Source organism: Channa argus, chromosome 17 (assembly GCF_033026475.1).
Source record: "Channa argus isolate prfri chromosome 17, Channa argus male v1.0, whole genome shotgun sequence".
In the NCBI taxonomy this organism is placed as follows: Eukaryota; Metazoa; Chordata; class Actinopteri; order Anabantiformes; family Channidae; genus Channa; species Channa argus.
The window spans coordinates 2,808,409-2,821,877 of NC_090213.1; the positions used below are offsets into that span (position 1 = coordinate 2,808,409).

At 40.6% G+C, this 13,469-nt stretch overlaps 1 protein-coding gene across 2 annotated transcripts; it reads right to left on the reverse strand.

Annotated features, from left to right (window-relative positions):
- Positions 1–509: 509 nt before the first annotated feature.
- Positions 510–9,234, reverse strand: btbd9 (BTB (POZ) domain containing 9). Of its 2 annotated transcripts, none has more exons than XM_067481466.1 (11): positions 9,076–9,234; positions 8,542–8,750; positions 7,277–7,640; positions 6,878–7,145; positions 6,499–6,718; positions 6,027–6,146; positions 4,730–4,839; positions 4,356–4,545; positions 3,943–4,050; positions 3,249–3,327; positions 510–2,935 (listed from the first exon to the last, which is right to left on the reverse strand). In XM_067481466.1, exons 2-11 carry the CDS (start codon positions 8,724–8,726, stop codon positions 2,741–2,743), a joined length of 1,839 nt encoding a protein of 612 aa, XP_067337567.1. In that variant the 5' UTR covers positions 8,727–8,750; positions 9,076–9,234; the 3' UTR covers positions 510–2,740. The 2 variants fall into 2 exon arrangements, with proteins under 2 accessions (XP_067337567.1, XP_067337568.1); XM_067481467.1 differs by lacking the exon at positions 9,076–9,234 and adding an exon at positions 8,099–8,133 and having other exon boundaries at positions 8,542–8,682.
- Between the last annotated feature and the right edge of the window lie 4,235 nt (positions 9,235–13,469).

The window sequence follows — 13,469 nt, forward strand, 5'->3', positions numbered from 1 at the left end:
AGCATAATCTGTTCTTACAACGCGGCCTGGCTTATATGTAATGCTTTTAAAACGGCTAACAGTGACTCTTACAATGTGACCTCACGTGTCGTTGGCATTCAACAGCATCTTTACAAAGATGAGGAAGTAGCTTGATCTCAGCTGATTTAATTAACATCTACATTGCCCTAGATTGAATATATAGGCGGTGGGTAACTGTTAGTGTTTGTGGTAGTTCCTGTTTTCCAAACTACATTTATCAAATAGTTTGTTACTGGGTCTCACTCTCACATTTCAAAGTTGAAAACAAAAAGGTTGCTTATTTTCTACGTCGTCATAAGCTAGTCGCTAAAAATGTCTTGGTTTTGCTTTCCTTTCAAGATTTGTTCTTTTTTTAAAAAGTGATGCAAGTAGTGAGAATAAGTCAAAACAAGAAGCTCAAAGACTGAAGTGTTCAGTAGCATGGTTGTCAAGGGTAGTGACTAAATCAGATAAACACAGTTATGAATATTAGACATGTAACCACAAGATCTGGTGATAACATATGCAATGTCATTTTATATAATGTCGTGAGTGGTAGATACAGAGTAACCAAACACATGCTTTACTAAAATGAAACCAAAGGCCACATGATGAACCTGGAGGCTTAAAGTAGGTCTGGAGTCGGTTAACATTTGGCCACTATGCTTGCGAAAATGCTGGATAACAAATTAGACCTTTGATCTGTTATTGCATTAGATGAAAACTCCACAAAGCTACAACAGCTTCCATAGAATTCTCATTTGTAAAAAGAGGTACTCTGCTGTTTATATCGATGGGTATACTCTATCACTTTTGTTTTGTTTTTTTCTTTTATCCCACACCTTTGGGTTCTTTTCCTACAAACAAACAAAGCAATTATCTGAGCAACAGAAACAAGGAAAACAAAATGGTATTTGAAGCTCAACATGACAAGTTTCCTGACAATTGAACAGCCTCGTGGGCAGTTTTACACAAAGACCCCGGAGGGCATCAGCGCCCAGAGCATGAAGAATACATATTGACTGACCAAACGCCACGGCTGGTCTGTAACAGAAGCTCTCAAGACCAAAGTGAAGATAGAGATCACTGTATTGCTTTTGTCAAATTGCACTACCGTGTTTAACAGATGCGATTCAGCCAAGCACACAGTCGTGACCCTTCACAGCAATTAATAATGTCAGCTATTTCAATAATCACATTTTTCACAAACAATGCATTGAACAAGAGGCAGTGAAATGCACTCACATCAGTGGTCAAAACCAAGATATATATTAAGTAAAATTATACACATACATAAAGTTAGGACAGGGAGTGTATCTCTATTTTAGAAACCGACCTGAACAGGTTAGTTCTTAATAAGGAAGACTTTATCCAGCTAATAAGTATTCTTCTAAACTGTAAATAGGGACGACTAAAGAAGGCTTATAGAAACATCATTGGGTTCTTCTGATAATGGGACATGAAACAAAAGGTTTATAGCATAAGTTTCAAAAAGACGACTCCAAAGTGCAACATCAGCACACAAAAGGAAACAAACATGAACCACATCACTGATAGCTTAACTTAAAAGCAAACCTCCCAAAAATACACACAAAGTAAAACGTCTTCAAAACCTAAAAGCTCCAAGTGTAAGGAGGTTTTTAAATTAACATACAAACAGAAAGATACCAAATCTAGCACTACAGTACTGTACTTCAGTCAGGAGACCCAAGCTGCAACCTTTATTTCCATATACTTGAGTAAAATAAAGTGCCAATAGTAGCTAGTCATATGTGTACTTGTACTGTATATAAACTTTTTTCCCCAGCAGCCTTAGTGCATAAATAATTTGGTCCGAGTCTCTCAGCCCCAATTTGTAACAACTTAATTGATTTCCCCAATCATTTGTGCTAAGCTATCCAAGTGCTTAAATGGCAAAGTAAAACACTGAAATAAATCTAGTTTTAGTGAGGTTTTTTTTCTTGAGGTATGAATTTTAACTATCAAAAAAGTCACACCGAATAAAGATCATTTTAGTTCACAAGACTTTCCTTCGTGTGTGAAAGCATCTACAAATACTCAACAGCTTTTCGTGATATGCAAATGCATAATTGGATTATGTGCTATTTGCATACAAACGCCACAGAGTACATTATCTCCACAGCTTTGGCAAACCAGTGATGAATTTAATTCCAAACTTTTGAAAAATACTTGACTTCTACTCTTTTGGCTAGATGGTATGAAAAGTAAGTAAAGTCGTAAAGTTTTAAGACCGTTTCTTAAAAAAATAGCTTAAGGATAAAATCCATTTCTGTGGAAATATTAACTTGTAAAATTCAGGTAGCAACACCCTCCCACCCTGCCTGGTCTTACGTTTCTTTGGTGGTACAGTATAACCACGTCAGTGTGTGCCTCCTCTTTGATGGAGTAAAGATTCCTGCAAGATTCTTTGATGATTTTAAGGGATAAAACTTGAGTCTTAGAAGCTAAAAACTACCTTCATCTAAATGTATGAGCTAGTGAATGTAACACCTAACTTTCAGTTTCAAAACTGGGAACACCGGAGCCCTAAATGCTACTGCTACAGATACACCAGTGTCTAATGTTGCACTTATGACAGAAGGACAAGGGGTTTTGACAGTGAGACGATCGCCCTTAGCAGCATTGTAGCAGTGCAGTGTGGATGATGGAGGCTGTGCAAAATGGCAATCTGATGTCTCCCTTCCTCTCACCACCATCCAACAAGGGTGCAAGGCGAGTTTTAATGATGGGACTGGGAGGACGACGAGGAGGAGGAAGAAGGCTGTGAGGGAAGTAGGCTGTGTGTGCGCGACGGTCGCTGGGGACGCGGCTGCTGGAAGGCAACCCCAGGATCAGACGAGTCCAGGCCCGGACTGCCTTCAGTGATCTCTGTGTCCAGCTGGGCTGGACACTCAAAATGAACACAATGGAACACCTGCAGAGAGGTCGCAGTCAAACATTAACAGGAGACACCAGTTTATTTCAATAGCTACTCATTATGTCCGTAACGATAACGAGCCACTATCAGTTAGGATGCTGTTATTCTTCTATTAGCCCAGCTAGATATGAAAACTCATTATTTGTCTGGAAAGCGCTATACACTGGCTCAAGCATATACAACTTCCTGATGGAGCATGGTTCCATTAAATATCGGCCCTTCTAGCTCCTATTACAACAAATTGACTAACAAATGTATGATTCTGTGTGTCCAGTAGAATTAAAGAAGTAACACAGTAAACTGTTTTCACCTCATTAGCAGTGTTGTGAGTACCAACAATACGGATAAAAGAAGCAGGCTGCTTATCAAACTTCAAGGTCTGCCATGATCTGCAAGAGAAAAAAAACCAAAGCAATTCAGAATATGATCTGTTTATTGTACGAAGCGTTTTAAAAAAGTGTTTAGTAACCGTTTGATATTACAACTCACATTTTCTGTTGCTTAAATATTCTCCTACCTACAAGTGCAACAGTTAATTAAGCACAAATCTGTCAAAAACAAAGACTACTTGTAGTTCTTTAAGAAGCCATCTCCTCCAGGAGACTGGACATTCTGTTTCCTTTGAGAGGAACTGGTAGCTCAAGGTGCCAATTTAATGACAAAATATTTTTTAATAAAATGTGTAGGATCTGAAACTTCCTTTGCTGATTTAAAGTTAATGGTTCTGTCAATTAAAACGCAAAGGGGCCTAAAACCTTTTCTGGAAAACTACAATGATAAAGCAAGATCTACAAGTGCAGTTTGGAACAATGGTTTAAGCAGTAAACAAATGGCACTTTATGTGGCACTGAGGCTGATGCTGGATCCCTATTCCAGTGGTGCACTGAAAAGAAATGCCCTTAGTTTTTAACTCACACACTATCAAACATAAGGTGCTGCTTCCAACTGTTCTGAAAGATGGCACGAAGAGTAGTGGGACTAAAGGAAGCAAACATGAGCCTCACCGACACGGCATCCTGGTGCGGTCAACCACCTTTGTCCACTGCTGCTGATTGGTGGAGGCTTCAATGTAGTAACTATACGAACGATCATCACAGTCCCATAGCAGCAGCCTGAACAGAAACCAAAAAAAATACCAATTTGTACAATAAACACAAGTGACTTATTTTGTCAAGTGACCTAAGTGTCAGCAATTACTGTGAAACGCAGTGTCATTTCCCTCTACAAGTTAAAGCAACCACATTTGTGACTATAAAGCACTGTGAAGATCAATAAAGCTGAAATCTAAATTACAAAGACGCCATACAGAACAAAATCCAGCTGAAGTTGCTTTTCATTTTCACCTGTAGCTCGTCGAATAAAATAACTTACATCTTCACATTATTTAAAATTCAATATTTTATGGCTTTATATCTACCTTAATGAGCCGATGGCGTAGGGCTGGGCCAGCTGGATGACAATGGCTCCAGAGCCCAGCTGATGGCAGGTGTAACCAGAGTCCCAGTCATAGTTGCGTGTGTCGCCGTTGAGCAGAGCGTTTCTGCTGCGGCTCACACCCTCTATGACGCTGGCACAGGACGCAACGGTGGCCACATTCTCAGTGGGGACTGCAGACATTAGGGTCAGAGTTACTGACATGTTTTGTTTTTGGTTGCAGAGAGATATTAGAGATATTTCAAGCACTTTGGAGTAAGGACAAAACGTGGATGTAGTCTTAAATATTGCTATAGCATTAGAGTAGTGTTCCTACTGGCATCAGCACAGACTTTACATTTAATTCCAGGAACATACCCACAAGTCCATTCTCCAAGGTGGCTGGGGAGTTGGTGAACATGCACTCAAAAGCCACAAGATGGAAGACCTTGTTGACTGTGTTGTGCGTTCCCACAATGCGAATGTACCTGAGACACAAAGAGCAACATCACATCTGAGAGGGCAGGAAAACCAAACCATAGTCTAGTCATAGTCTAGAAAACTGGCATGACGTTAGAATGCATGTTGTTTTAAAACAGCGGTAGTGTATGAGCTCCAAAGACGAAGAAGTTAAAAAATGTTAAAAAATGTTTTAAATATGAAAAAAAAAATACTGCTGTGGAGTCATCTGAAGAAAAGTGATGCCTGGAAGAACAGTGGAGAAGTGCTTAGCACTGCTGCCTCAAAGCTACAAGGTCCCTGGTTTCAATCTACCTGCTGGCTGCTGCATTTGTGTGAGGAGTTTGCATGTTCTCATCGTGCTTGTGTGGGTTTTTTCTGGGTTCTCCGGTTTCCTCCCACAGTCCAAAGACATGTATGTCAGGTTAACTGGTGACTCTACATTGGCTGTAGGTGTGAATGTGAGTGTGTGTGTGTGTGTGTTAGCCCTGAGATAGAATGGTGACTTGTTCAAGGTGTAGTCTGCATCTCACCCAATGACAGCGTGGATAAGGTCCCAATTAAAATTTCTTTACTCTAAAGTTTTGAATGAATAAGAAAATGACTGAGCATGTCTCAGCTTTTTTAGCCTCAGCAGGATGAAACAGAGATTATTCAGACTAGACAGTCAGGGTGTGTTCAGGAAAACCTGGCTTAGTATCAAACTCCGTGTATTAACTAAACCAGCTTTCTAGAATCCTCGCTAGGCATCTCTACAACACATTACTCCTAATCTGAAGTGTTTAAAGCTATTCAAATGCAGAAAGCCTAAAATGAATATGCCTAAAATGAAAATACACGTCCTTCCATGGTGCTAAGCAAATATCACCATAATTGGTTAAATTAACTATTGTGAACGGCCTCAAAGCACTAATTACTGTGTACACCAGGTCAAAGCAAACCTTTCCTCCAAGAACCAAGCCCTTGACGCTTGGCAAACATAACAGAGATGGAATCAGATGTTGCTTTGACTCCTTCTGCAACCAACATCTCCAGCTTTACAAGATGTCAGGATGGCAAAATATGTTGAACTACTTGTGAGTACACGCGTTTGAGACATATGAGCCCAGGTTTTCTTGTAAACAGGCAGGGTGAAACTTTTCCACCACAGTTTGGGCCGAGGAATGGAACTATTGATGTCACAGAAGGGGGAGCCAAACGGTTTGGATTAACTTACCTGCAAACTCGTGGTGGAAAGTACAGATTCTGCCAAGAACGGCAGAGATACTTGGAATGGTCCACAACACGCACCCAATCCAGCTCATCCATAGATACCTCGATGTAGTAGGAATAAGACCTAAAATAAAAAAAGAAATAAATCAAGTATGGCATTTGAAATCAGTATACAAATACGACACAAATGCTGTACTTTTAAAAAGAGAAGCCCCCAAATATGTTCTGTAGGTATATTTATGGTATCACAAATTACTGTTTATTATTTTGGAACAGAACTCGCACACAAATGAGCAAATAAACTCTCATACTTACTCTCATACTACTTTGCCAACATAGTTGAACATCGGTCAGTCACTATTACAGTCAAACATTTAAATATTTAACTAAGAGAAGCAAATGATGCCACACATGTCTGATGAAATTGTGCTATGGTAGTTTGGTACTTTTCCAGCAGGGTAACAAACTAGTCTTACCGGCTGTCTCTGTCCCACAGTAATAGACGGATGTGGTTTATAATGGAGGGCTGTCCCAGTTTGACCTGGATCCCAGATCTGCCGTCCTCCTCGATGGGATGTCTGGAGAAGCCGTGGTCCAGGTCGTAGTTCTGGGTGTCTCCGTCAAGCAGAGCTGACTTCAATTCCCCTTTTACCACCTGAGATCCGTACTTCATGGTGGCGATGTTCTCCTCTGGAACTGAAACCCATGAAGGAGCACATGAATGAAAGCGCTAATGAATTTATTTAACAAACACAATATAGATTAAAAAATATATCTATTACGTTGGGATTCCATGTTTAGAGCAATTCATATTCATAATAAATGGTGAACATATAAAGAACGAAGACGACTAACTGAGCATTCCCCTGTAGTTGAGGTCCATGTTGCGGCTCTCAGAGCGAGTCTTGATGGCATCCAGCAGGTCATCCGGGGTCACGAGGCCAGATGGTCGCACCACATTGAGCATCTCTGTCAGGGTCATGAGCGGCAGCCGCACTGCCGACATCACTTCCTGAGTCTCAGCCCCCTCTCCGTGCTGCCGACACCAGCGACACAAGGCCAGAAAGATCTCCTTCTCACTGGCAGCAAACGAATCCCGTGTGACCACAGTCAGCAGAGCAGTCTGCAAATAGGTATTTTATTCAATCTTCAAATATACAACTTCTCAAATGAGTGTTTTTGGATGGACTTTTTGATTTTAGACCTCATAACATTGCTCATACACAAATATTCAATATTCCTACCACCACTCACCTTGGAAAGCATGAGGAAACCATCAGAATTCAACACTTCAGGTGCGTGTCGGTCCATGTAGGAGCAGCAGGCAGCACTAAGCACGCTCAGAGAGTATAGGCTGGCCACGTCAAAAACCAGGCAGACGTTGTTTGTGTGCAGGATAGTGCGGAGAAACTCGGACGTGGAGTCCTCCAGTGGCTGTAGGCCATAGCGGTGAGCCAAGCCCAGAAAGTCTAGCAGCAACTCTTCCCGGGCAGAGCTGAGACTAGCCCGGCCCGTGTACAGGTAATGTAGCAGCATCGAGAAAGCTTCCGCCCGCGTCTCCTTCAAACATACTTCAGCCTGGGGCTGCGACTCTTTCATCCCACCGTACAGCAAGGCCCTAAGGAAGACAGGAGTAGTGTTTATACTTTTAGTGAGTGTCCATAAAGATCCTAAAAAAACTTCACAAAGTCTTGCTCATGCAAGTGTTTAGCTGCGGACAACCAACTGAGAGACTGGTCGACAGGCAAACTGGCAACCTGACCACTGTGTACCCTGCTGCTTGCCCAAGGGCCGCTTAAAGCCAGCACACTTGCTGCCCTTAACAGCTGAAGGGGTGCAGATAATAGACAGATGGATTTATGATTCCTCTCAATTATAATTTTGTATTGGAGGGATTGTAATCAGTGGGCATTTTGTTAGCTTACACTGGGTTTATTAATGTTGATTTACGCTAGTGCACACTGGCTGATATGCACCCTGCCCCCTCCACACAAATGCTCAAGTTGAACAAGGTCAGTCGATTACTGGGCCATCCAACTGATAAATCAACTTAAACCAACTGATAATTCAACTTACCCTGCACAACTGGATCTGCCATGAGGCTTCTTGTCCTGTTACAAAAACCCACTTCTTTTCAGTTTCATTTTATTGACTGACTGCAAACAAAATGTTGTGTTTCCTCCTCCTGTGCCACTGGCCACTATACGGGCCCAAAGTAGAACATCTCAACCCCTATACAACAATTCACAAAGGAGGTTTAGTAAATACAGTCTAGTCGTGTGCTCAAACTGCAGAACAGATAACAACCCCCCACACACCTTATCTATGCATGAGGCATTTGCATGTCACAGATTGTCATGCTTGAGTCTATTTTTCCATTTCATTATCAAGTTTCACTTCATAAAGCAATAATTGTAATTAGCCCAATTTTTGCCTACAAGTATTTAACGACGGGGTTTTGAAAATGACAAGCAGGGTGAGAGAGAAAATAAGAAAGTTGACTGTAAATGTTTAGTTACCTAAAGTAGTGACAGCGAGCTGCCAGAATGACCCGGTGCGCCGGGAAACGTTTCCCCTCCACGACGAAGGTGACATCGCTGTACTCCTCGCCGAGAACCAGGGCTCCAAGCTGCTCCGACAGTAGGTGGACGTGGTCGATCTCCGAGACGGAGGCCAGTGGACGCAGTGGGTGACTGTTACTCATGGTCGAAGGCGGCCACAGTCACATCTGGTACAGGGGTTAACAAGCCGAAAGTGAACCAGACTCAGGGGGAAAACCAACCGGGCCAAGAGCATCATCACAGAATCTGCTAGCTAGCGTGATTACTCAAAGCTAACGACGGCGCCAACATGCTGATGGCCACCGTGTGTGAAATGTTAGCAAACCCCAATTCGCAGTCCAAAGCACCTAATCCCCACAACGTGTTCTCAAATCCGGAGCGGTGTTGTTTACAGCCGCTGTCGTCGGGGAAATTTGACACGATCACCAACGTTAGCTAACACTGTTAGCAACTGCTGAGCTAGTTTCTCTTTTCTCTGCGTGTTCGACTTACCGAGCTGCTCTCCTTCACGCCAGCGCTTCCAAAAAGATGACTTCAGTTATTCAGTACCAGTGTTTTTTTCTCCCCCCCACTATGCAGAAAAAAAAAATCCAGCGCCAGGTTTACGAAAGTCTTCCACCGTCCCACCAACGGGAACCACTTCTGGGTCAACGTACAATTGCTTCCGGTTCCAGAAGAAAACAAGCTTTTCAAATTAAAGGTTCGTGGAGTGGCGGCTGTTTTTCATTAAAAAGCTCAAACAGGGACACAGCGTGTGTAAAAGCAGGGCGTCCTAAACTTTTACATTTAGTGTGCAACAATCTCAGTGGAATTTTCAAAACGCAAGCAGTAACACAAAAAGATAAGATTTGACAGATTTATTTGATAGATTATTCCCAATTTTATGCTTAATGCCAAATAGTTTTTGTTATTTCAGTGAAGAAGTGAAAGAAAATGTGATGGAAAAAGTAATAAAAGAACAGGTTTAAATATTAAACACAGTTTAATATTTATGATATCTTACACTAATTACAGCCTTGTGTTACAATGTGGCTTCCACTGGCTTCATCTGTGATGATACGTTATCTTCTGTTTATAACGTTTCATTACACTACACTCAGTTGCCAAGCAGAAATTCCTTGATAGGATTTGTCTGAAACATAATGATACAAATAAGGCTGTAGCCCGTTGGTGAAATGGTGCATAGTCTACAGGTATTTTGACATTGACATTGCTTGGACCAAAAAGGCTAAAAGTAGAAGCCAGAGCTTATTTTACCTACACGTCTCACTAATAATACTCAGACAGGAACATTTTACCTACAGTATCTTAAAAAAATAGGATTAATAAGCCATCTGAAGCATCAAACATCAGTAAACTCTAACTTAATCTTTACATCTTAATATTTATTTAGTTCAATAATAATATACCACATTCTCCTTATACTTTAAAGTCCAGGATTTTAAAAGCTAAATGAAGATATATATAGTCCAATTACTACATATTAAACAAAAAACTGTCACTAAACTAAACACAAATGTAAAAAAAAAAGATATATCAACCTGTAATTATTTAATCTCCTTTATAAACACATTACTAGCTAACCTCTTTGGATAAAAAAAGCTTTATACAATATAAGTTATTATTTAAAAAATCGGAAAGCAAGCAGTGAGTTGATGATGGGACTTGGTTTCTTTGGTTAGTTGATGCTAGCGTAGATGATGTTGGGATCAGCGGAGGAAACTTTTAACGTGGTGTATGTCACCGCGTCACCTGCATCATCATCATTTCTACTCTGAGCCTGGAAATAAACAGTACAGCACAAATTAAAACAGAGCAACACAATGCACTGCAATACACTGAAGAATACCACAGTGCAAAGAAGCAAGAATAATATCAAACTGTAAAACACAATATGACCCAAGCTGTGCACTAGAGTTCAGTATAACCCAGTTAAAAACTGTACCGACAGGCAGAGCAACATCACCACACTCTGCAATCCAACTAATTATAACAATCCCTAATTACAAAATTACAGGACAGGACAGGAGTCAGCACCTGCATGATGGACAGGTGGGCGTGCTGACCTCTATGACAACATCACAACCACCAGTGGTGTTATTGTTGTGGCTGATGGCTGTACATGCAGATTAATGTTCAAATAAATTAATTACCTTCTCACATTTTATCAATTCAAATATTAATTTCTTTATCGACTGACACCATCAGTGAATCCAGTCAGACACCTCACCTGAGCTTTAGTTTTGGTCTTCTTGGTGTAGCTGATGGAGGCGTAGGAAACTCCATCTTCAGGATCAGTCTACACAGACGAGAACAAGAAAATCAGCTATTAGTACATGTGCATTAATAATCTGACAAAGAGCTTTATGTCTTAAATTATGTCTAAATGTTGTAAATGTTTCGTGCAGATTATCTGCCGTGGTGGTTTGTCCCACGCAGTTATGACATTCAACTTAATTTCTGCAGAAGCAGTTGCATCATCTTCCCTTTTGACCTCAACTGCACACATGACTATTGGCGTCTTGTGTGAGAAACTTCAGTATCTAACTTCCTCTTCTATGTGTTGCACATCCTCACACACAGAGCTGTGAGAATGTCTCTTGCAGCGTAATGTTGCAATCAAAATGTAAGCTAACACGAGCATAGGTGGAGCGATCTCACGTGATCTCACCATGTCAGGACTGGTTTCTGCAGCAGACTGACTCAACGGAAGTGAATTCAGCTTCTAGACAAATGGAGCAGAGTGACATTTGGTCAAAAACGTTGTGCGACATTTGCATTAAACTGTCTCTGTGCAGTTTTTAACTACAAGCAGCGGCTGCACGAGAGTCACAATGTCTCTAAAACTTCAGTCCAGTGAAATAGAGCAATTCACTACGGCCCACAGCTCAGTTCAACTTACAGCTTTGTCATTCATCTGTGTTCTGTTTCCTGTAAGCAGAAAAGGAGGAGTCAACCTAAACGTCCACAGAGAAACTCTGCTTTTACATTTTTGGTTATTTGAGTTTAGCCTGTAAATGCTCTCACCTTTACTTCTTTTCCATAGTATGACAACAACTATAAGGGTTAGTAAAACCAAAGCTGCTATGACGTACAACCACCATAGATCTGGAAAGAAAACATAAGTATTTTAAACATTTTGACTGCAGCTTGTGTTCTGTCTTGTTGAATACTTCAAATGCAAATCCAATTCCAGTTTTTGGTATAAAAACTGCAAACACTCTGACAGCACAAAAAAATTAGTCAATATAGCAGTATTTTCCGCCAACAATGCGTTATAATCAAGATGTGGTTGAAAGGACCACGAGCACAAATAAGAACAAAATAAACCCATGTAGCTTTTCCATTTTTGTGTAAAATATGGAGCAAAACTGTGTTCGTGTTAATATCTCTTCCACTTTCATGTAGTAATGTTATGAACATTTCATGGTGCTAGTTTCTCACGAGCCACTGTGAACAACATTTCAGAGAATTTAGTTATTGGCAAATAAAGTTACCACAGCTTTAAACAGAAGAGACACAGTAGAGTTTTTGTAGTTCTTCTTTCTAAATCTCTTAACTTTGACACTGAATAAGAGACTCTGTCCACCCACATCCTGCTGTCAAAGGGAGACACTTTAGAAACACATCTGTCAACTTCAGTCACTACCTGCAGGTTTTGTTCCTGTGTTTGTAGACGCTGTTGTAGCTGATAATTCAGATTTTGGTGTTGTTGTTATTGTGTTGTCACCTGGACAAATGAACAAACACCAGAAATGTGACCACAGTGATTTTAAAGAAGAAAACACATGTTCATGATCCGCAGTTAATAAATGATCATTAATTTATCATCTTCTCACCTGGAGGCTGAAGGCTGAAGGGAAACTGGTGCTTGTTGTTATCATCAGTCACTTCACATGTAAAAGAGTTTGACTGGTAATTGTACAGTGAAGTCAGAAAATAAACAGTGTTGGTGCAGGAAGACTGTGATATCTTTACACCTGGGGCATTGATTTTCACGTCTTTACCATCATACAGCCACTTTACTGTGTAACTACAGAGTCCATGTGTCCACACAGAACAGTTGAACGTCACCTTATCAGTGTCCTTATGTTGAGTCACTGGTGAAGATGGAGATAATGTGAGAAAGACAGAGAAACATGTATTTTATCAGTGTGATCATAAGTGTTGTTTCAGTTCATTGTTTGATCTGAAAACATTAGGATGTAAATACTCACTGGTAACAACAGACACATAAACCACAGACTCTGAAAGATGTTCTTTTTGTCCTGGTTCAAACTGTCTGCAGGTGTAATGTCCAACATCTTCATCTGTGACCTTCTTTATAACCAGAGAACAGTTCTCTGTAACACTCAGTCTGTGTGATTTAGATTTGGATTCTGTTTTAATCTTCCCAAGATTAACCAGCTCGACTGCTGCTGTGTTTCCTGAACCACTGAATAACCACGTAGTTTTTTCACAGTTATTCTGATCGTTTATCACATCTTTACAAGTCAGAGTGATTTCACCTCCACCTCTGATGAAGTAGGAAGCTCCTGACAAAATAACAGATATTAGAGATAATACAGATGCTCAGTTTCCAAAAAACACAAATGTGTCCAAGAACTTCACTTTTTTACAACTAAACTGAAACAGCAAATACATTTGGCAGTAAATATATGACTTGATTAGTTTCTGTTTCTGAACAAATGGCAGCAGAGACACCAGGAGGTGATGGGGGTGGATGGTGGGTGTATGAAACCCACAGCTTTGACAGTATAGTCCATGGTTTACACACAGAGTCCTCTCAGTGGTTGGTTTGGGGACAGAATCACTTTAGTTAAGGTCAGAGGGAGTTTGTGGTTTTAGCTACATGAACTTAATGTGAAATGATTCTGCAGCAAAAA

Bases quoted from the DNA above. Each gene is read 5' to 3' on its own strand.
- btbd9 (XM_067481466.1), bottom strand. From the start codon at position 8,726: ATGAGTAACAGTCACCCACTGCGTCCACTGGCCTCCGTCTCGGAGATC. The intron at 4,840-6,026 runs GTAAGTTAATCC...TTTGTGTCTCAG, and splicing joins TTTCCACCACGAGTTTGCAG to GTACATTCGCATTGTGGGAA. The intron at 3,328-3,942 runs GTGAGGCTCATG...TTTCTCTTGCAG, and splicing joins CGCACCAGGATGCCGTGTCG to ATCATGGCAGACCTTGAAGT.